The sequence below is a fragment of the Myxine glutinosa genome, chromosome 2, assembly GCF_964187855.1.
Source record: "Myxine glutinosa chromosome 2, kmMyxGlut1.1, whole genome shotgun sequence".
NCBI lineage: Eukaryota > Metazoa > Chordata > Myxini > Myxiniformes > Myxinidae > Myxine > Myxine glutinosa.
Genome location: NC_136262.1, coordinates 70,280,584 through 70,305,576, shown reverse-complemented (window position 1 = coordinate 70,305,576; position 24,993 = coordinate 70,280,584). Strand labels below are relative to the sequence as shown.

Sequence of the window (24,993 nt, the reverse complement as noted above, 5' to 3'; positions counted from 1 at the left end):
GAAGCCCCTTGATCGTGCGGGGGCGCGGAAACCCCTTCACCGCCTCCACCTTGGCCGGTAGGGGGATGGCCCCGTGCCTGGTGACGCGGTGCCCCAAAAAGCCGATTGTCGGCGACGCCGAACCGGCACTTGGCGGGGTTCACGATGAGGCCATGCTGGCCCAGACGTTCGAAGAGCGTGCGGAGATGGTGAAGGTGCTCTTCGCGGGACGCGCTGGCGACGAGGATGTCGTCCAGGTAGACGTAGACGAAATCCAAGTCACGCAAGACGCTGTCCATTAGTCGCTGGAACGCCTGAGCCGCATTCTTCAAACCGAAGGGCATCCGAAGAAATTCGAAAAGCCCGAACGGCGTGATGACCGCCGTCTTCGGGATGTCCTCCGGCCTGACGGGGACCTGATGGTAGCCGCGTATGAGGTCCACCTTCGAAAAGAAGGAAATGCCCGCCAACCGGGCGGAGAAGTCCTGGATGTGGGGGACGGGGTAGCGGTCGGGGGTGGTGGCGTCGTTGAGGCGCCGGTAGTCGCAGCACGGTCGCCATCCCCCGCCGGGCTTTGGCACGATGTGAAGTGGCGACGCCCAAGCACTCTCGGAGCGCCGCACGATGCCGAGCCGCTCCAGCGTAGCGAACTCCGCTTTAGCTATGGCGAGCTTCGTCGGCTCAAGGCGGCGTGCCCGGGCGTAGACCGGTGGCCCGGCGGTGGGGATGTGGTGTTCCACCCCGTGCTTGACGGCCCCCGCCGAGAAGGTGGGCCGCGTGAGGGCCGGGAAACCCGCGAGGAGGCGGGTGAATTCGTTCGCTGCCGGAAGCGTACAGATGAACCTGGCCGGAACCGAACCGCTAAGTGAGCCGCTCGATGAGCCGCTCCGGGAGCTGCTCAACGAGGCGGGCAGCGCGCACGCGAGCGAGCTGAACGTCTCAGCCTGGACAAGCCTTCTGTGCTTTACGTCGACCAACAGGCCATTGGCACAGAGGAAGTCCGCGCCGAGCAGTGCCATAGGCACGTCGGCAGTGACGAACGACCACCAGAAAAACCTGCCCTCCGAACCGCAGAGAAAGGCAGCGTTTTCCGTACGTGCGAATGGACGTACCGTTGGCGGCAAGCAGCGCGGGTCCCCGGCCCGCAGACTGCTTGTCGGACGTACCGGCGGGAACAGCACTCACCTGCGCTCCCGTGTCGCACAGGTAACGGCGCCCGGATAAGGTGTCCGTTATGTACAGGAGGCCGTTTAATCGGCCGGCGCTCAGTGCCACTACCGAGGGCCGGCCCGGGCGTTTCCCGACCTGCCGAATGAGCACGGCGGGCGACATTGCCGAGCCTTGTGGCCGAACTGGGCGTGAAAAAAACACCAGGTTTGCGGCGAAGGCGGCGGAGGTCGCGGTTTCCTCCGCGGCGGCGGCAGCGGTGGGCGGGGCGTGGCGGCGGACACCAAATGCGCATCAGCCTCGAGATCCATGAGGTGTGGTGCATCAGCATCAGCATCAGCCCCGATCGCCGCGACGGCCGCGCCAAAACTCGCCTGGGTGTCCAAAGCCGCGAAGAACCTGTCGGTCTCTGCAGCGAGAGCCCGGGATTCCGTCGTCGCAGAACCGGCCAACGCGAGGCGGACTCGTGCCGGCAGCTGGCGTCGAAACAACGCCCGGAATAGAGCGTCCGGGGTTTCGTCGCCCAACGACGACAGCATATGGTCCATGCGGACCGACGGTCGCGTGTCACCGAGCTCGGGGAGGTCCAGGAGGCGGTCGGCCCGAGCGTCCACCGTGAGGCCGAACGTGGCGAGGAGGAGACGCTTGATCGCCTCGTACCTGCCGTCGGCCGGTGGGTTCCTCAGGACCGACACGACGCGGCCGGCCGTGCCGTGCCGGGCCCGACGGAGGCGACCACGTGGCAGTACCTGATCTCGTCCACCGTGATGCCTCGAAGTCGGAACTGGGCTTCCGCCTGCAGGAACCAAACTTCGGCTTGCGTCTCCCAGAACTCGGGGAGTTTGATCGTAACCGCGTTGTTTGCCATTGCGATGGCGTATTCGGTCGGTCAGCGACGGCTGATCCAACGTCGGAGGGTCACCAAATGAAGCGCGGTGCTACGCGCGCTTACTTGTATAACAAGAAGGAAGCGGACAACGCAGTAAGTTTAAGAGTCTTTATTATCAGAGCTCAACTGTAGCACTGGCGCGCTCCGGGCTGCGCGCCCGGTGTATATCCCGCGGCCACGCCTACCCCTCGGGCGTGGCCGCCGCCCACTTGGTGCGTGGAATGATGCCCTCACGCCAGTGAGCTTTCGTGTCCGCCACAACATAATACATATGTACGTACATACATACATACATACATACTGTATACATACATACATATATTTGGCGTATTTTTGCATGATCTTCACTTTTTAAGTTGAAACGCAATCTTATAAACTCACAATTATAAAAAAAAACTGGACCAAAATTCCAACAGCGGCGAAGCCGGGCTTGTAATCTATTGTTGCGGAACCCGCCGTCGGCCTCGGTTCCCTTTATCGAGGGGGGATTAAGCCCCTCGTCTGTTACTGACCGACGTGGTCCTGGGGGTATGACGCCACGCCCGGTCGGCGCTGGGTAGGGTTTTAGGCCCACAAGTCCTATGACCTAAATACCAGCGCTTCCCGGTACGCGAAGGAACACCCCCCGCTCACGGCCGCAGCGTAATGGATGTTGCGCCGAGCGAAGCGAACCGCGGCGTGAGCCGTTTACCAAGACTAGACCCGATTCCTTAAACGTTGGCCAAAATCGTGCCACAGGTGTCCAATGAGGGAAATCACAAAGATGACATGGATGTGAGGAAGACGAAGGCAAAAAGGTTTGAAAATGCTACTATGTTTATTTCTACTATTTACAGGACCAAAATAACCAAGGAAGAAGGAAAGATAATAAAATAAAGACAGAAGGAATCAAGGAGACAGTGCAATTTCTAGCTTAACTATACAAGCTTAACTTATTCCCAGGGACAAGACACACAGAACAAACTCACGTACACAAAAGGATGGAAAGGCAGGGATGGTTTGGGACGGCAGAGGAGGGTCCAGGCAGATGGTAGGCGTCGAGGTCCGGCTCCAAACGCGCGCTCCGATCCACGCTTTGGGGTCGAGACGAAAACCCGGCAAACACAGCCTCGCGTCTCACCGACCGGCAATAGGGCCTAGAGGGTATCGACCTATTGCCGCAATACAGGGACCCCCTCACGTCTCTCTCTCTCAGTCTTGCTAGATCACGCCTCTCGTTCGTGCCTTCTCACCGACCTTGTACCTACTTTGCGCAACTCTCATGAACCTTCAAGCAACTCCCTTCACAGAACTCTCACTTCAGAACTCCCTCTGCAGAACTGCTCGTGGGGCTCCCTCACTCATCTCCCTCTTGCGCGATCTTCGCACGCATATCTCATCCTCAAGCGCGGGTGTGTCACGCCCTCGTCGGTTTCGGTACCGCCCTCCCCCCGTGCTCTGTGACCTTATATGGCAATGCCACGGGCTTGCCTCCTTATTTGGACATGGCGCCGAACGGCGCGCCCCTCGTGGCGAGCTACGGGCTTGTTCCCTTATTTGGGCATGGGGCTGAACAGCCCCGCCCCTCGTGGCGCGCCCTGGGCTTGCCTCTTCCCGGCGACCCCGCCCCTCCTGTTCAAACAGAGCACGGAGCACATATTCACTATTTGCAGCGAAATGAGAGGGCGCGCACCCCACGCTTGTGAAGCTGCTTTACCCAGAGAGGGAGTTTGGGCTGGGAAATGTAATTATTTAAGGGGAGCTATTCTTATTTGATTCGGTGCAATGGAGTGTCAATTAATGGCCAACAGAGCCTTAAACTCACATAGAATAAAGAGATAACTACTTAGAAGGGCTTAAGATTGGCTAGGTGTATGCGATGAATTAATTAAGGGGACGACCTTTGACCTTTACAATTATGGCGGTATTTACAACGATCATGACATTTACAAAGGGTGATCTTTACAACAATTACAAATCCACAACAATATTATAAACCACAAACACTTATGATTCGCCTTTTAAACAGTCGTTAATGCTGTTTATAACATTAAACAAAGAAATTTGGAGGAATCTCGACATCCGTGAGGTAAGTTTTACTTACAGAACTGAGTAAAGATCTACTGTAATCTAGATTATACCCCACAAGGGTTGGAGGTGTGCTCCTTTACCAAGCAGCTAGCTAGCGCTTGCCAAGCCTGCCGTTCCTTAAGGGTTTTGATTGGAGTGCTTGCTTGAACGCTTAAACCACTTGGAGATATCTCCATACGACCCTTGGTAAATGAACACACACCCAATGTGCTTGAGACCCGACCATAGATCGACTGTAATCTATATACCCCAAAGAGGAATGGCCCTTCCTGCCACTCCCGTTGTGAGCGGGTGTACTTGTAAATTAAAATGTTCGTCGGTGCAGTCAGCCGTCGTAATGACATCATAGACGTGATGACGTAACGGACACAAAACTGATATATTTTAACTTCCATTAAGTTTGCAGTCACAATGAAGGGATTAATGTTATGATTAGATTTACTATAATATTAACGTTGTGTTGTCATTATTTCAAAAATTATATTACTATAAAAAAACCGAGGCAAATTCCTTACTTCCTCGGTTATTAATATTTGTGCCGAACAACGCTCATCACTGATCATGAACCATACACCGCTTCAATCCATAAACCTTCAATTCACGACATTGGGATTAAAGTATTATGGTTATATTTATTATTATTATATTATTATTATTTCTATTATGAAAACAATACTACTGAAACGATACACTACTGTATTAAGAAACCTGGGCTGAATTTGTCTGAAGCTGTCTGAAGATGAGGCATAACGCCTAAGGCCTATACGTACCATATTGTTGGAAGAGAAATAACGCCGATGCTTTCGATATTTGATGGTCATTTTAACAATCGTTTTTTTGTGTTTCACACAGAATGCAAAACGTAGAGGTAGAGCATGGCGATTGTGATATATGACAGGTTCGACGATATGTTCGGCATGAACGGCATATAAATCAAAATGGCGGTGTGTGGAGTCGGCCACCGTACTGCCATAATGACATCAGACGTAATCACATCACCCTGTCATGTGACCAGATTCTCAGCTCTGATTGGTATACGTTTGAGGGGACATACGTACATACATACATACATACATACATACATACATACATACATACATACATACATACATACATATGAATGGATAAACACTGTTCGAGACGGCTCTGCCCGAGATGGGCTACGCCATAAAAACCTTTGAAGAGCCTTGTGAAGTATTTTATCGTTCTATAAGTATTGAGCAAATGAGACCACAATGACATGTTTGCTAGGCAATGTCAAAGTTCTTGTGATTAATTGATGAATAATTCTGTAACCCAAAATTGTCCACTATTTCTTATCGGAGGACATATAATATGATTTGGAAAGTTTCATATGTCAAAATTCACCTTTCAGGAGAATATGATTTAAAGCTGCAGAGTTTATCATAATTGGACAAATTTGTACTGAATGTCCACTGAGATTATGTCACGAACTCTTGTTTCACAAAATTATACAGAGGTCAAAGTCTCGTAGAAATGCAAGACTGCCTGATTGTAGGCCGATATTACCTCGTGCTGGGCGATGTGATCAAGTGGAAGCAGCTGACTCTTTTCTCTGACAGCAGAAGCGTAAAATGACTTGTACAACACCCCGCAACCCATGCAGCATATGCCAAAGTTATCTGAGCTGAAGAGATTGAGACTGAAGAATTAGAAAGGACAGGTTTTACAAGGCATGGACGATATGCTTTATATTTATCAAATATAAGGAGTCAACCAGGGGTCTGCTGCTGCAGCATTCTTCTTTGTATGCCTTCCCAATATGCTTTGCTGCAAGCGGAACTAATCCAATTCAATGATTTTGTCCATTCAGTTTGGCAGGTGTGCATTTTCAACCTAATACTCATGCTATACTTTCTGCAGAATCATCCTTCCCATCAGAGGAAAACAAAACACACTAATGGGAGCTGGTATCCCCCACTCCCTGTGGTGTATCATGCCTTTTTCTATATACGGACCTGCCAAGAATGGTTAGATATCGCACCTTTGATGGCATATTGAAGTGAATGGTAGCTGGAGAAAAATAGAAATCAGCCGTATGTATTGACGGATCAGCAAGCGGAGCTCCAGTCTGTAATCCACACAATGTCAATTCCAAATCTGTTGTGGCCCGCCATGACATGCTTTATGCTGGATCACCATGGTGACAGTGCTGCCCTATCACCGAGCTGTTGGATATGTGGCTCTTTCTTCAAGTGAAGGAATAATTTGTAGGAGTATAAGTTCAGGAAGAAGGGCATTGCATTTGTAGGGTGCGATGGATTTTGGAGGTGCTGGAAAAAACAATCGATGTTCCGTTGCTTGATGAGTGCAGTGTGTCCCATAAAGGAGTACAGGAAATGAGCTGAAAAGTGAGGAAGATGTTGGAAAGGATTTGAGGATCACTAAATACAGAGAAGAAAAGAGTATGATGTTATCCATAATCAATGTGTGAGTGCTGGTATTCATGAAACGTTGATATGGAGGGAACGGTAGTTGTATACACACCATTGAGTGATCAAATTAGTCAAGGTGGTGAGACCCATGTTCGACCAATAAGGTAAATTTGGAATTTAGCCAGGGAACCTGCTTGCAGGTCTAGTCTCATGAACGAGCTTTTTAAAGTCAACATGTCGACATTGTGCATGGGACTGCTGCTTAAACACTCCATTCAAAGACAATGCAGTGCTCCTTACAGTGACAGCACAAGGCAGCATCTTATTAGTCCCCTCCCGGTGTACACCGGAGGGGACTATAGGTTTGCACTCCGTCCCTCCGTCTGTCCGTCTGTCAGTCCGTCACGCAAAGAACAGCTTTCCGGACTTTTTATCTAAACTCTTAATGCGAATGATTTCAAACTTGGTACATGGTTTCCTCATGATAAGTTACAGATCAAGTTCGAACTTCACGACGTTTCGATCATTTTTGACAAAGTTATGGCACTTTGAACTTTGGTAATTTCCCCCAACAGTTTTCTGGACGACAGACTGCCGGTAGGGGACATGTATTGCAGCGCAATACTCAGAATGCTTGTTAGTCCCGTACCGGTGTACACCGGAGGGGACTGTAGGTTTGCACGCCGTCCCTCCGTCCGTCAGTCCGTCACGCAAAGAACAGCTTTCTGGACTTTTTTTCTAAACGCTTAATGCTAATGAATTCAAACTTGGCACATGGTTTCCTCATGATAAGTTACAGATCAAGTTCGAACTTCACAACGTTTCGATCATTTTTGACAAAGTTATGGCACTTTGAACTTTGGGAATTCTGATAATTTTGATGATCCTTAACTCGGTGCCATTTTAAGTTTTAATTTCCTTTAAAAAAGATTTTCTCTGCAATAATAGCACCAATTGAGATCAAATTTTCACCGTAGGGGGGACTCGGTCTGTAGAATATTGTAATGGTATTTATGACGTCTCAGGTCACGTGGTTCGGCCGCCATATTGTTTTTCGTGAAAACACGAAAACCCCTTTTTATCTGCAATGGCTGAACAGATCGAGGCCAAACTTTGCAGGTAGAATCGCATACCCATGACGAACAAAAAAGTCAGCGAGCATGATGTCATGCGTCACATGGTTTCAGAGTTATGACGTTTTTAAGCATGAACCTTTAAAACCGAGCTCCTCCCTCATTTTTGATCCAATCGAGGGGAAACTTCACAGGTCTGTTCAGCATTTCAGTCTACTAAAATGACCTTTTGGAATTTGCGATAGGGCATGTGGTTTGGCAGATATTTTTAATGAAACGAAAATATAAAAAAATGGATATCTCTTGAATCGCTAGTACCTCAGACAGTGAGTTGGTAATTATATAATTCACACAGTGCAATACGTGCAGGCCGCTCCACGGAGTGACCTTGCGGGCTTATCAACGAGGCGAGGCGTGACACACATATGTCTCAGCATACCTCAGATCAAGTTTGAAAACCAGCATCAACCATGCATAAATTTGCATATTCGATCATTTTTGACAAAGTTATGGCACTTTGAACTTTGGTAGGGGACATGTATTGCAGCGCAATACTCAGAATGCTTGTTTTCAAATTTTGATGGGATTTAACTCTGGGCCAAACAGTTTGTTGGCAACCTTACAATACTGCTGAGATACTTAGGATCCTGTCATCCGAGGATGAAGAAGATGGAATTTACGGGATTTTCAAAAACGGGAACTTTATGTGCTCTCAGGGAACCTGGCATTAAGACAGGGAAAGAAAAAGGAGAAACAAGTGCAGATACATTCAAAGTACACCGCCCCCATGCCAAATAATTAAATATCCTAATATCAAAAATAAATCAAAAATAATTAAATATCCTAATTAATAAATCAAAAATAGTCTTTGTAGCCAAATCACTTGGTCATTGGCATGTCCAAATATCAGCTTCCTAACTCAAAAGGTGCCTGAGATAATGGCCAGAAGAGAAAGTAAATTTAATTAATTAAATAAGTACTTAATTAATCGCCAATAATGAAATAACTCCTCAATTAATTGATGAATCAAAAAACAAAAAATAATATTTTTGACAAAGGACTTGCTCACAATTGTGCCAAAATTTCAGATTCCTAGCTCAAAGGATGGCTGAGATATCACCCGGACAAACAAACAAACAAACAAGAAAACAAACAAGTACAGATACATTCAAAGTACACCGCCCCATGCCAAATAATTAAATATCCTACAGCGCGACATTGCCGGGGCGCCTCAGGCGCCTGGCAGTACCGCAGTGCAGCTCATAGAGATGCATTGGGAGGGAGAGGTGTACAATAATTGATCGATTAATTGCATAATTAAAATCAATAAACTAGAACGCCACTCAGTAGAGCACATACTCCCGCCGTGGGTCAAGTTGGAATAGTACGATTTCACAAAAGTTTGAGGGAGTAGTTCAGTGACAACACAAGACAAGACAACACAAGACAGACACTGCACAGATATATATTTAGAATATATAGAAGATAATGTAAAAAAAAAACAAGGCGATTTCACTTACATTTTCAGATTCAGCGTTCAATTCCATATAAGTGAATGTATTTTGAGGCATGTGTGACTTCAAATAAAACTGTAAGCCAGGAAAAACGTTCGTTTCATTCCTTAGGGATACAACATGTAAAACTGGCCCAAACGTCAAAACAAAACTCGCTCATTTTAAGTCGCACAAGCTAATGCGACCACTCATTCTTCTGGGAAGAATCCTGTGCACATGCTTGTCACACTTATAAGTCACCTAAGTCTTTATAAGTTCATCAAATACTTACACCGCGATTGACATTCACTGAGGTAAATGTTGATTTCTCTTCTGAGGTAAAAACAAACAAAAAAAAAAAAACAGTTTTAAAGCATTATACGTATCAAACGATACATTTTATGAAACGGGGAAACCTAATACACACTTTGGTGGTTTTAAAATGACAGAATATGTCTTTATTAGAAAGGAAAAAAAATTACCATTGAAGACGGCGCTGCTAAAAAAAATACACCGTTCTCATGCATAACCACAAGTTTAAACTACATTCACAACAAATATGAAAAGTATTTTCATTTCACAATGTTAAATATAGAATATATAGAAGATAATGTTAAAAAAAAAATGAGCCCTATCTTCCAATGGTAAAAAAATCCTTCAAAAAATTCCTGGATCCGGAATAATATCCTGAGCTTCACCAAAAACTAATCAATTCTTCCTTATCCCAAGGGCAATCATCCCACTAACTTTCATCCAAATCCGTAAAGAACTTTTCCAGATATCATGTTCACAAACACACGAACACACACACACACACACACACACGGACGGACACGAGCGAATGCATTACTCCCTAGCGGGAGTAAAAATTACCATAAAATATTTTCTTAATCAATTGGCTAATAGCATAACTAAACCACTAGTGCTTCGTCCGAAGATGTATCTTTTAGAAATTTAATTAAATAAGTCATTAATAAATTTTTTAAATAATTAATTGATTAACCAATAAATAATTAATCATTAATCATAAATCATTAATCAATAAATCAAAAATATCTTTTGTAGTCACATTACTTGGTCAATGTCATGTCCAAATATTAGCTTCCTAGCTCAAAAGGTGCCTGAGATATTGCCCAGATGAGAAAGAAAATAAATAAATGATTAATAATGAAAATAAATAAATAATAATCATAAAAAATTAAATAGTTCATCAATTGGCTAATAGAATACACAAACCACCACCATTTAATCCGAATCTGTAACTTAAAAAAAATAATTAATTAAGTCATTCATTGAATAATTAAATAATTAATCGATTAATTAATTAATCAATAAATCAAAAATACCCTTTACAGCCAAATCACTTGGTTATTGTTATGTCCAAATATCAGCTCCCTAGCTCAAAAGGTGCCTGAGATATTGCCCAGATGAGAAAGAAAATAAATAACTGATTAATAATGAAAATAAATAAATAATAATCGTAAAAAAAGAAATAATTAATCAATTCGCTAATAGAACACGTAAACCACCACCATTTCATCAGAATCTGTAACTTAAAAAAAAAAAGTCATTAATCAAATAATTAAATAATTAACCTATTAATTGATTAATCGATTAATCAATAAATCAAAAATATCTTTTACAGCCAAATCACTTTGTCATTGGCATGTCCAAATATCATCTTCCTAACTCAAAAGGTGCTTGAGATCATGGCCAGAAGAGAAAGGAAATAATTAAGTACTTAATTAATCGCTAATAATTAAATAACTCCTCATTTAATTGATTAATCAAAAAACAAAAAATATCGTTTTTGACAAAGTACTTACTCAGTATTGTGCCGAAATTTCAGCTTTCTAGCTCAAAGGATGGCTGAGATATCGCCCGGACAAACAAACAAACAACCAAGAAAACAAACAACCAGAGTGAAAACTGAGTACTCCCTTTCAGCGTGCGTCATTGCCGAGCCACTTCGGTGCCCGGCAATGACGTTATGCAGTGCCTGGAGATGGCATAGGAAAGGAGCGGTGCACAGCAAGAAAGCAAGAAAACAACCAGAGTGAAAACTGAGTACTCCCTTTAAGCGTGCGTCATTGCCGAGCCCCCTTTGGTGCCCGGCAATGACGATATGCAGCACCTGGAGATGGCATAGGAAAGGTGCGGTGTACAATATTGTTGCTCTGTGATTGTGATTAGACTGTGATTCACGATGATACTGTGATTAGAGTTGAATATGCTGTGGATAGAGTTGAAGACGCTGTGCGCAGGTTGGAAGATGCTTTGAGTAGAGTTTGAAGACGCTGTGCGCAGGGTCGGGGGCGCTACGTGCAGAGTCGAACATTTTTTCTCAAAAAGGGTTTTCTCCACCAAGAAGGTTTTCCCTGCCAATGGGGTTGTGTGTTGAGGTGTATGTCCCTGTTAAGATAGCTTTATCATGGTGTTTTTCCAAGTTCGCTTCTACTAACAAACGTAACAACAACACTAAACAAGTACAGATACATTCAAAGTACACTGCCCCCATGCCAAATAATTAAATATCCTACAGCGCGGCATTGCCGGGGCGCCTCCGGCGCCCGGCAATACCGCAGTGCAGCTCATAGAGACTGCATTGGGAGGGAGAGTTGTGCAATAATTGATTGATTAATTGAAGACCATAGAATTATAACCAGGCTAAGTCACATTTTAGTCATTTCGAGAAAAACGTGAAAAATAGTTTGAAAAACGTGAAAAACGTGAAAAACGTGAAAAACGGGGAAAAAAAATAAAATGTGACTTAGCCTGGTTATAATTCTATGGTCTTCAATTGTATAATTAAAATCAATAAAAGATTATCACAAAATATTTTTTTAATCAATTGGCTAATAGCTAAACTACACCACTAATGCTTCATCTGAAGATGTATCTTTTAGAAATTTAATCAAATAAGTTATTAATAAAAAATTAAATAATTAATTGATTAATCAATAAATAATTAATCGATTAAATGATTAATCAATAAATCAAAAATAAAAGATTATCACAAAATATTTTCTTAATCAATTGGCTAATAGCATAACGAAACCACTAGTGCTTCATCCGAAGATGTATCTTTTAGAAATTTAATTAAATAAGTCATTAATAAAAAAATAAATAATTAATTGATTAATCAATAAATAATTAATCGATTAAACAATAAATAATTAATCGATTAAATTATTAATCAATAAATCAAAAATATCCTTGATGGCCACATCACTTAGTCACTGCCATGTCCAAATATTAGCTTCCCAGCTCAAAAGGTGCCTGAGATATTGGCCAAATGAGAAAGAAAATAAATAAGTAATTAATAATGAAAATAAATAAATAATAATCATTAAAAAAATTAATTACTAATCAATTCGGTCACAGAACACATAAACCACCACCATTTCATCAGAATCTCTAACTGATTATTATTATTATTTTTAAAGTAATTAATCGAATAATTAATCGATTAATTGATTAATTGATCAATTAATAAATCAAAAATAGCCTTTGCAGCCAAATCACCTGGTCATTGGCATGTCCAAATATCAGCTTCCTAACTCAAAAGGTGCCTGAGTTAATGGTCAGAAGGGCAAGGAAATTTGATTAATTAAACAAGTACTTAATTAATCGCTAATAATTAAATAACTCCTCAATTAATTGATTAATCAAAAAAAAAAAACTGTTTTTGACAAAGGACTTGCTCACTATTGTGCCGAAATTTCCGCTTCCTAGCTCAAAGGATGGCTGAGATATTGCCCGGACAAACAAACAAACAAACAAACAAGCAAGAAAGCAAAAAAACAATAAAGCAACCAGAGTGAAAACTGAGTACTCCCTTTCAGCGTGCGTCACTGCCGAGCCCCTTGGGTGCCTGGCAATGATGATATGCAGCGCCTGGAGATGGCATAGGAAAGGTGCGGTGTACAATATGATTGCATAATATTAATGTTATTGCAAAACAATATTAATACTCATAATATCCCTTCTCTCCAAGGATTTATTCATCCTTGAACAAACGGCATGTTAATGTGTATAAAGAGCTTGTCGTTCCATTTTTGTAGGGGCACTCTTTACCTGAAGTAAAAATATTATAATATTTTTTTAAAAGTTGCTACTGCTGTTTAACACTAAACTGAAAGGGGCAAACCCGGGCCGGGGTATGTTTAATTATCAAGCAGCTGGTTAGCACTTGCCAAGCCTGCCGTTCCTTATTAGCGGTTTTGAATGGAGAGCTTGCTCCAATGCTTAAACCATTCGGCGAGCTCTCCACAAGAAACTTTGAAAATGAACACACCCCTACGTTATTGAGGCCCGGCCGTATATCTACTGCAATATATATACCCCACAGAGGAATGGCCCTTCCTGGTGTTCCCGAAGGGAACGGTGTAATAGCATATATAAAACCGAAAAACACGGTCCGTGAAGCCGTGTGACTACACATCTATTAATTATGCACTGTTTGAACGTCGGTTGCAGCATGTCCATTAATTACGTACAGTGCATTCAGAAAGTATTCAGACCCCTTCACTTTTTTCACATTTTGTTATGTTTCAGCCTTATGCTGAAATCGTTTAAATTCATTTTTTCCCTCATCAATCTACACTCAATACCCCATAATGACAAAGAGAAAACAGGATTTTAGAAAGTTTTGCAAATTATGAAAAAGAAAAAACTGAAATATCACATTGACATAAGTATTCATACCCTTTGCTATGACACTTGAAATTTAGCTCAGGTACCTCCCATTTCTCTTGATCATCTTTGAGATGTTTCTACACCTTGATTGGAGTCCACCTGTGGTAAATTCAATTGATTGGACATGATTTGGAAAGGCACACAACTGTCTATATGAGGTCTCACAGCTGACAATGCATATCAGAGCATAGACCAAGCCATGAGGTCGAAGGAACTGCCTACAGAGCTCAGCTGCAGGATTGTCTCGAGGCACAGATCTGGGGAAGCCTACAAAAAAAATTCTGCTGCATTGAAGGTTCCCAAGAGCACAGTGGCCTCCATAATTCTTAAATGGAAGAAGTTTGGACCAACCAGGACTCTTCCTAGAGCTGGCCGCCCGGCCAAACTGAGCAATCGGGGGAGAAGGGCCTTGGTAAGAGAGGTGACCAAGAACCCGATGGTCACTCTGGCTGAGCTCCAGAGATCCTGTGTGGAGATGGGAGAAACTTCCAGAAGGACAACCATCACTGCAACACTCCACCGATCTGGGCTTTATGGCAGAGTAACCAGACGGAAGCCTATCCTCAGTGAAAGACACATGAAAGCCCGCTTGGAGTTTGCAAAAAAGCACCTAAAGGACTCTCAGACTGTGAGAGACAAGATTCTGTGGTCTGAAGAAACCAAGATTGAACTGTTTGGCTTCCGTCTGGCCACTCTACCATAAAGCCCAGAATATGGGAGCAGAGGGGAAGCCGTAGCCAGAGGTACTCCTGTGGGTGTCGATGGGTGAGGGAATTGCAGGGAGGGTGAGGAAGAGAGTTTTTGATAAAGATGGCAACCCCACCACCAGGACGAGGCTCAGGTCTATCATACCTGAGGAGGGAGTAACCAGGGAGAGATATTAAGGAATCAGAGACATCTTGAAGGAGGAATGTTTCTGTTCAGCAGATTAAGTCTGGTTTGTCAGAAGCAACCTGTATGGAGAGATCAGTCTGGTTTGAGCGAAGGCTCCGGATGTTTGACCTTTGACCATTTTAAGCTTTAGACCACTTTTACCTCTTGAGATTACAAATAAATAATATTATGAATATCACAAATAAATTAGTACAAAAAATGTTTTTATTTTGATTGGTGTAAATCATGACAACACAGCAACTCACGTGCAGTCATTATCCTCAGTTAATACAAGCACGTGCCTCTGTCGTGACGTATGGTGAGACAAGCTGTTTTAATCGGTTTTATCAACAATTAGTAAATCTAAAACTGCGTAGTACGCCTGTGCCTGTTTTCATTTGTGTGATGTAAAGCATTTTCCTTCAATTCGACATTCTGCATTGTCCTTCGGATGTACAGTAGAACAAAATGGCAACATCAGAAATTAATCTCAATCCTCCTCCATAGACCAGTTCAGGTTGCAGAAGTTGTTTAGTCCCAGACAAATTAAAACAACCAATATACAGATTGTGGAAAAAATAATTGGGACTTTTTTTTGAAAAAAAATAAATGAAAAAATTGGGTATAAGCCATACAACATATACATATACTGTACATATATGTACATATATATATGTATACATATATAATATATATACATATATATATTCACAATTATTTTTTTCACATTTTTCCTTTTTCACATCTTGTTTATACAGCCTGAATAAAAAATGGATTAAATTGAGATTTTTTATGTCACTGATCTACACATAATACCCCATAATGTCTGTGGAATTTCTTTTTTTTTTAGAAACGTTTACAACAAATAAAAATGAAAAGCTAAAATGTCTTGAGTCGATAAGTATTCAACCCCCTTGCTATGATTTTCCAAATTGAGCTCAGGTGCATCCAATTTCCTTTGATCATCCTTGAGATGTCTCCACAACTTAATTGGAGTTCACCTGTGGCTAATTCAATTGAATGGACATGATTTAGAAAGAAACACACCTTTCTATATAAGGTCCCACAGTTTACAGTGTGCGTCAGAGCAGAAACACCACCATGAAGTCCATGTAACTGTCCATAGATCTCTGAGATATAATTGTGAGGAAGCATAGATCCGGTGAAGGGTATAAAACAATTTCTAGAATGTTGAAGGTTCCCAAGAGTACATTGAGCTCCATTGTTAGGAAAAGAAAAGAATATAGAACGACCCAGACTCTTTCTGGAGCTGGCTGCCTGACCAAACTGAGCAACCGGGCAAGAAGATCTAGGTCAGGGAGGTGAACAAGAACCCAATGACCACTCTGACAGAAATGCAAAGTTCCTTGGCTGAGATGGTAGAACCTCCCAGAAGGACAACAGTCTCTGCAGGACTTTACAAATCGAGGCTTTAAGGGAGAGTGGCCAGACGGAAGCCACTCCTGATAAAAAGGCACATGATCATGTGCCTGTAGTTTGCAAAAAGGCAAGTGAAAGACTGAGATCATGAGGCAAAATATTCTGTGGTCTGATGATTTAAAAAAAAGTTGAACTCTTTGGCCTGAATGCAAAGTGCTACATCTGGCGGAAACTGAGCACAGCTATCACCCATCTAACACGATCCCTACCGTGAAGCATGGTGGTGGCAGCATCATGCTTTGGGGATGCTTTTCAGCAGCAGAGACTGGGAGACTTGTAAGAACAGAGGGAACAATGAATGGAAAATCATTGAGGAAAACCTGCTTCATAGTACAAAAGACCTTAGACTGCAGTGAAGATTTATGTTCCAACAGAACAATGACCCCAAGCATACAACCCAAGCACCACTGGAATGGTTTTAGAAGAAGAACATGAGTCTGTGAGAGGTCCAGCCAAAGCCTAGACTTGAATCCCATTGAGAATCTGTGGAAAGACTTGAAGATTGCTGTTCACCAACGCACCCCATGCAACTTGACAAAGCTTGAGCAAATCTGCAAGGAAGAATAGGAGAAACTCCCCAAAACCAGATGTGAAAAGTTATACAGCCGTACCCAAGAAGACTCAAAGCTGTAATCGCTGCCAAAGATGCTTAGACGAATATTGACTCAAGGAGTTGAATACTTATGTAAAGTAGATATTTCTGGATTTAATTTTTAATTATTTTGTAGAAATTTCTAAACAAAAATTCCACTTTGACATTGGTGGGGTATTATGTGTAGATCGTTGACAAAAAAACCTCAGTTTGATCAATTTTAAATTCAGGCTATAACGTTAAAAAATGTGAAAAAGTCAAGGGGTGTGAATACTTTCTGAAGGCAGATTACTTGTGGCGATAGCACACTATAAAATGTCTCCCAGTGAAAGGGGTTCATTCAAAAGAAAACAAGCTTCGCTTTTTAACACTGCTAGCATCCAAATGGGAATTTGAAATGACTAGTTGTAAAGGGTGATGATTTGAAAAATCTTCCACTCCAGGTTAATCCTGTGGATTCTTCACACTGCTTGATGCCAGGTAGGCATACCATGTATCTCGAGAGTGTGAACAGACATGCATAATCCATCCGCCTCCTTTTTGAATGGAAAATGTCAGATTTTTCACTTGCTTTCTATTTTAAATTTGACCATGAAAGCAGCTTTGATGACTACCTGGACTTCTCCCTGAATGTTCTTTTGGAAATTTACTGGAACATCTACCTGGACCTCTACTCGGACCCCAATTTGATCACCAATTTAAACTCCCCCTTGAAGCATTAACATTTAGCATACATGTGGTGTATAACATTATTTTACTTTTTTATTTATTTGCAATAATTGTTTGCGTAATCGTCCAGAAATCTCGAACCTTGGCCATATGCTGGTCAACATGTGAATTGATCTTTCACCTCATTTCATCCCCAACATCAGGATATTGTTCTCCGTCACACACCACCTGCTATCATCCACATTATGCAAATGTGGCAGATGAACCATTAAATCATGCCAATGATTGCTTTCTCAGGAACGAGGCCATTTCTTCACCTGCGTTTCACGAATGGACCGTAAAGTGGGTAATTAAGCCATAATCATGGGCACTGCAAGTTGTGGACGGTGCAACCCTGCGGTTTTGGAGACATTTCATTTTGGTTGTCCCTTTGGTCTATGCCTTGGGCTATGTCTGCAGCATAGGGATGGCTGGCGTGCTGTGCTGAATGCTCGAACGTCTTGAACATTGAATAGTACATTCGATCAGTCATTTGCATGGAGTAGCATCTGTGCTTGCTGGTGCACCTGTGTTTAATGAGTGGAGGTAATAATGATTACTGGAGGACATCAAACAGGATTGAGGCCATTTGGGGACTTGTTGCCACTGCAATGTTGTCTTGGGATCCAGGAAAGGTGAATTTATTTCTGGGTTAAGGTGCAGTGGTGATAATCTCCAATCTGGGCAATGGTATAAACAGTGCTAATGGCGATGATGGCCTAGTATATTGTGATAAATATAATACCAAATGTTTGCAAACTAATTTAAACTAGCAAGACAGCCATATTAGCATCTCCTTCCTAAAATGGTGTTTTGGAGTTTTCACTCTTATCTGGAATAACCTCAAAGTGAAAACCACTGGTACTGAAAATCTGTGGCCAATATCTCAGGCACGGAATTTCAAACCTATGCCGTTGAAACGTCTTAAATTGGATCTGGGTGTGAATTTTGGAACCAGTTCCATATTGGATGTTTGGGGGGTGGGTGGGGTGCTTTGGGGGAAGCGAGAGGAGGGATGGTTGAGGTGGATTGAGAAAAAAAAAATTTGAGAGAAGAGGAAGGTGAACAGCGACACAGAAGTTTGTGGAAATAGAGGGAAGATAAGAGAATGTAACAAAAAGTGTATATAGCCTCAAATGTCTCTCCAGTGAAATTATAAACATTGTTTGCAGGTTAAATGATTGGGTAATGATTATTTTCATGATCCAGCTTGCACGGAGCATCCATTTGTGGGCACATCGCATGTTAGCTGATGGGACCATTCCTTTTATGATGAGAGATGAGACTGCAGATGCAGAGGCATAGTTTCAGTTCTGTGTGTCTGCCAAAGTAAGCGCCGCATTATGGTAGCGTTAATAGTAGAAATGTAGTATTTATAGGAAAGGCTAGCAGAAGAAGAATGCATATTTCACCCTCATAAACATGGTTGCAGTGAACATTTCACTTTGTACCTGAACATGTAATGTATTAGTTTCACATGTGCATATGTACTTCAGCTTTCCAACACGGATCTCAACACAACCCGAGTTACTCTTTTATCATGCTCTCCGCAGTGCAACTGCCCGGTCCTGCGCAGGACCTCCACGCAGAGGCCAACTCACCCACATCTTTGCTTGTGAAATGGAAGCCGCCGCTGTCCACACGCAGCACTATCCTGGGGTACCGTCTTTACTACATGCAGCGTACTCCCGGTGCTGACGGGGAGAAGGTTGGTCACAAAGCAAGATCACAATTGTCCACCAAATGTCCAATTTGTGAAAGTTAATTTGGAAATATTTTTATTGTGAAATCTGTTGGCCTGTTGAGTGTTCCCATCTGAGGGGAAAAAAAAGCTCTTTATTCTGGGAGCTCAAGTTGAAATCCAGTAAACTGCTGATTTGTCCATTGTCTTCAAACGTCCTTGTAGTTCATATTAAATAGGAGAATAAAAAAAAAAAAAAAAAAAAAAAAAAAAAAACCACCTATATTAAATAGGAGAATGACGGGGTAAAATGCCCCCACCTGTGTAACCTCAACAGCTCTCCTTATATGCTCTGCACTAGAGAGCTCTCTAACTGATGGTGTCGCAATTTCAAATTAAAAAGGTCAAAAGGACCAGAAGTGTTGTTGTTGGAGTGTTGGGGAGGAGATTCATTCCCCACATTACTTCACACATTCTACATATAATATAATATAATATATATATATATATATATATATATATATTGTTACAGATACGACTTTGATGGTATGGTGGGCCGAGCGGGATGGCCGCCGTATCCGTACAAGTTACCCCGATTGCACCCGGGGTTGACTAATCGCGCTATGCTGGCTCAATAAGAAAAAGAAGACACCCGGCTGGATTACAATCACACAATACGACACCAGGGATACGGTTCTCAAAGGTTGTTATTACAATTGCGGAAGGTTTAGATTACAGGGACAAGAGGGAAACATAGGAAGGTGGGCACTTAAACACACTTATATTATCCCCGGACAGACGACAGGTAAACGCGGGACAAGGCTCACTCACACGGGGTTTGATGGCCAGGAAAGCGGGTAGCGATCGCTCCAGGTGCACCTGTGCTCAGGGCAGGATCACGTACGGTGGTGTCCAGAGATGCGTGAAGGTATCACAGCGCTTGTGGGTCGCGACTTTGGTCTCAAGCTGGGGAGGTCGCTCAGCGCTCGGGAGGGTGGCGTCTTTTCCTTCCAAGCTCGGGGCGCATCTGACGTCACGTCCGGCGCGGGGCCGCGTATATCCGGCGGGGAGTCACACGCCCTCGGCTCGTTAGCTCCGCCCCATATGGCATCGGCCCATGGCTTCTCATTGGGTGCGGGGGTTACCGGCTCCGCCCTTGACGAGGGGCCGACAGGGAGCCCCCTTCTGGGTAACCCCGTCGAGCACATGTTCAATGGCGGCCAACCGAGCCGGAGTGAGGACGCAAAGCCGCTGTTGTTGTGGTTGTTGTTGGAGCTTGAGATGATGGGAAGAGATGCGGGGAGGTATGGGAAGGTCCTAAACTCCTACTGGTGCCATATCATCACATTCTGGTGCAACGAAGAGTCATAATTAATGGAAACAAGTCCTTAACTGACATAGATTAAGAATAACTAGCAAGATGTCCTATAATTGTCTACGTGTGGTGCGGGGGACCTGGGCACGACATTTAATGGGGGAATGAAGGGGAAGATCGGCTCTAATGGGTGTTGTTTACAGACAATGGGACTAGGGAATGGGGTAAGGGGAGAGTTGGGGAGTATCGGAGAAGATAGGGGAATATTTACAAGCGGATATGGAGGTCAAATTCCATATTCGCAACATTGCACCCTTCTCTACCCTCGGGGCGTCCCGACCCGATAAATTTTTACCTACTTTAGTGTGGCACGCAATGTAGTTCCCTCTACTATTAACTCTACCCTGAGTGCGACAGTTTTATAGATATTCACAAATGAGTAAATATGTCCCCCTGCGACGTTGCACCCTTCTCCTCTCAGAAACACACCCACAGGATAACCGAATCCGGAAAGAATCCTCAAACTAAACATACAGCCGGTAGGGAGCATTATTTACAAGACTACGCTGATATTTACACTACGATCCAGGACCTGTCTTTGGAGGAACACATGCAGATGTTATGCATAGAGAGAGCGCGCTTGCCAACATCGATACACCAACCCACGAGTGCTCTGTGGCCGACGGCCTTTAATAACGTGCAGAGCACCCTTTCCGAGCATCAACAGCACCACCCCACCACCAATCGGTGCAGTCACCATTGTTCAATGAAATAAAAATAAATTCGACAACCCCTAACCCTGCAGGTGTCTCTTGCTCTTCTTGTGGTGCACTTGGTGTTAATTATTAGTGGTTCACCTGTATGGCATAGGTGCCCCGTTGACCCATAGGTCCATCCCCGGGTGGTGCTTGGCCGCAAAAGAACTACGGTCCATTGTGGGTGGCCACCAACATTGCGGTCCATATGGTGTATCGATCCAGGCAACAAGCAGCGAAAGTGCAGGCCCACAACTGCGTAGCCAGCACCTCTCTCTCCTCTCTCTCTACCCCAAAGCCAGATCCTCGGAGGTGGGAGACAAAAGAAGAAACAGGTGAGTAAGGTGGTAAGGGCGCAAAAGTGCACGCAATACAAGATGATGCACACTGGGGGCACATGGGAACCAGGTGAGACAGGTACGTTCCCATCGTACGCCCCCCCCCACCAGGTAACCTACATGGCCCCTCCCTTACCCCTTACTGTATCCACAAAACACAACACTACCCATAAACATCTACTTTACAAATCGACAAACATCCCTACTGTCTTCCCCGTTCCTCCCATATACCAAATTCGTCTTCTCTCCCTCCTAACCAATCAAATTTGCCATTTTCAACTCTCATCAAAATTTGCCATTTTCAACTCAACATCAAAATTTGCCATTACCAATTCATCATCAGTCCCTCCTAGGGAGGGAGAGATGGAATCACCCCAATGTCTCATCCACGTCGTGATGCGTCTCACAAATCCTCACAGCAATCTCATTTCCTGCACAAAACAAAGAAAACACAGGTGTGGAGTCATCATCATCACCACAGGTAAGTGGCTGCGTATGGTGCGACAGGTTCATCAATCCTAACTATCTCCTAAATGACTTTAACAACTTTACACTACCCGGGGTCTTTCTCCGGCCAAACCATTGGCCCTCTTACACTATGGGTTCTAAAAACCAATTCCCATTGGCCAAACTGTGGTGCTCTTCAATTTGGGGTCTCACTCCCCCGATTCATCTCCCGGTGCCCTCGTACAATTTCTGGGCTGCGACGTGTACCTCTCCCAGTGGGTCTACCCACCTGCACACCTCCACCGCTGCAGTTGCCTCCGAGCTTACCTGCTCCTTACCCTAACCTAACTAACTGGGGCAGGCCCTCTGGCACTCTCCCCACTCGGTGCCCTCTCTGGCACTGGGCTACCCGGGTCCGTCCTCCGGATCCTCGGGCCCCATCCACAACTCTACCGGCTCCCAGAGCCCACCTGCGGCCTCACCTGGCCGACATCCTCACAGTGGTGGAGTGCCCAACCAACTACACACACTAACAGGCTACACGCCCAGCCATTTCCACAACACTAATGCACCCATCCACAACACCATTCTGCAACCGCACCACAAATGCCAATATCCAACCACAATTTACCTGTACCCTCTACCTAACACTTACACTACCCGCCCCGGGTACTCGTGAAAGGGGTCCACTCTTCCCCCATCCACACCTTCGCACCACGCACACCACTCCATACCACTTACCCCAACTCTCTCCACACACCTGTACTTGCACCCTGTGCTCTCACACCTGGTGCCACCTGCACCCTTCTCTCCCCAAGCGCATTCGCGCTGATCCACACACTCACTACTCATACACTGCTCCACACACCTGTCCAGTTGCACACCTGTGCAATCACACCTGTTCAATTCTCACACACACAGCATCATCTCAGCTAACTACTCCCTTCTGAAACTTGCGCTTCCCAGTCGTCCCTTTAAACTATTGCGCTCCCACGTCATTATCATCCATACTAATCTACCTGCGTCCCCACTACAGGTATCAGTCACTAACTAAACTTAACGTTACCTAATGTCAATCCTCGCTAGATCCCTACACACCATATCCTAACCCACCCGGGCTAGTTTTCACTGCCATACACCCCATAAGCTATTGCTCCTTTGCCCCACCATGGGAAGGATGGTGGATTTGCCATCCCACCACATCGGGGGTCTCTCACTACCAATTTTGCACATCAAATTTCAATAAATCAAAAATTTGCCAATCACTGCCCATCATCTGCCAATCACTACTGCCAATCCCTTGCCAATCATCAAATTTTGTTTTTCTCCAATTTTGGGTCCAAAACACTAACCTCATCACCCAGTCTACTCACTAATACCTCTCCGTGCGCCAATTCCTGTCCAAAGCCCGGCTTCGTAAAGCCAAGCAATGGATGCTGGTTGTTTTGTGCCAGCGGCTGGATACGTCCGGCACTCGGTGCAGGGACGGGGGCTTACCCGGGCCGAGATCCCACGCATCACCTCGGCGTGGAGCCATCCAATGTCCCGATCTCGACCTGCCGGCACGTCTCAACACAACGTGGTCGCCATGACGACCCTTCCTATCCAGCCGCCCGCTCCGCCTAGTGGAGCACGGACGCGGCCGTTCAAAGCGAGGCCCGGCACGCACCGAGGGCCCGATTCGGCTATAAGTCGTTCTAAACTCTTTCCCGTCTAACGTCGATGCTTCACCTGCATGCTTACATCCCGCAGCCCGTTCCTTGCTCACACATCCAGCCGTTTCCATGCCCCTCGTACCGTTCCTTACACACCCAGGTACACCCATTCCACTCACCGCCTTGGTCACACACCTGACCACCGAACACTTTGGCACACACTCGTTGGTAGCACACCTCACCAATACACCTCTTCGCGCCCCCTCCTCGGTCACCTCCTCTGTGACAATCACAGGTGTGCTCTCATTCGCACACCCAACCACGTGCCTCACCACCAACTCCAGCGTGCATTCCCACTCACGCTCTACCATTCCAGGTGTGCATCCTTCCATCCCAGGTGTACATCCTCGCTCACCTGTCACAACTAACTCACGCTCCATGTCACTCTCACTACTTTCACCTCCATTCCTGACAGCGCACTCACCCTTACTCTTGACAGCACACTCTTTCCTCATGCACCTGTCCGTCACACACCTTTCTCGCGCACACTCTCCCGTTACACCCTCTGTAACACTCACCACAGGTGGACACTCTTCCTTACTTCTGACAGCGCACTCTTTCCTCATGCACCTGTCCGTCACACACCTTTCTCGCGCACACTCTTGCGCACACTCTCCCGTCACACCCTCTGTAACACTCACCACCCCGCGCTTCCACGTGCTCCCTCGCACACGCGCTACGACCGACTCATTCTCGCCAGCACCCTCACTCCTTGGCACGCACTTTTTCCTCACACACCCCAGAGTCGGACTTTCTCGCACACCTCCTCTTTCGCACACCAGACCTGTCGCACACTTCACCAACGGCCTCTCACGAACACCCGGGTCTATCTCGACCCCCAAGCCTCTTAAATCACCTGGCGCATCATACGCACGACCATATTGGTCACCACTTACACCGGGTCCTCTTCCTCTTCGCTTCTCCTCCATCACCTGCGAATCCCTCATCCGGTTAATGAGCACATCATCACGATCCAAACACAGACTTTGGACCAATTCTTTTACTTCCTCCTTTATCTCTTTCTTATCCTCTCTCCGTCGCTTCTTAATTTCGCTCACCCCTTCTTCCACTTCTTCTAATTTTTGCTTCATCTCCTTCATCTCTTCGTGCGCCCCTTTAAGTTCTTCCTCTAACTCCACTTTATTTTTTTCTATGTGCTCCCGCACCTCCCGCTCTTTAACCTCCATTACCTCTACCACCTTGTCCATTTTCCTCGTCAGGTCCTCATGTACCGTCTGGCACTCTTTTTTAATTACCCCTACGTCCTTTTTCATCTCTTTCTGTGTCGATTTTAAACCCTCTATTACCGCTGTGTTCTTCTTTACCTGGTCCCCCAACTCCTTTTGTCCCACTGTCAGTTGTTC

At 44.7% G+C, this 24,993-nt stretch overlaps 1 protein-coding gene across 1 annotated transcript in view; it reads left to right on the top strand.

Annotated features, from left to right (window-relative positions):
- NEO1 (neogenin 1) overlaps positions 1 to 24,993 on the top strand; it is a 389,738-nt gene that overhangs the window by 124,127 nt on the left and 240,618 nt on the right. The window contains exon 10 of the mRNA XM_078773416.1: positions 18,932 to 19,086. Coding sequence (XP_078629542.1) covers positions 18,932 to 19,086 — 155 coding nt within the window. The remainder of the gene's footprint in view (positions 1 to 18,931; positions 19,087 to 24,993) is intronic.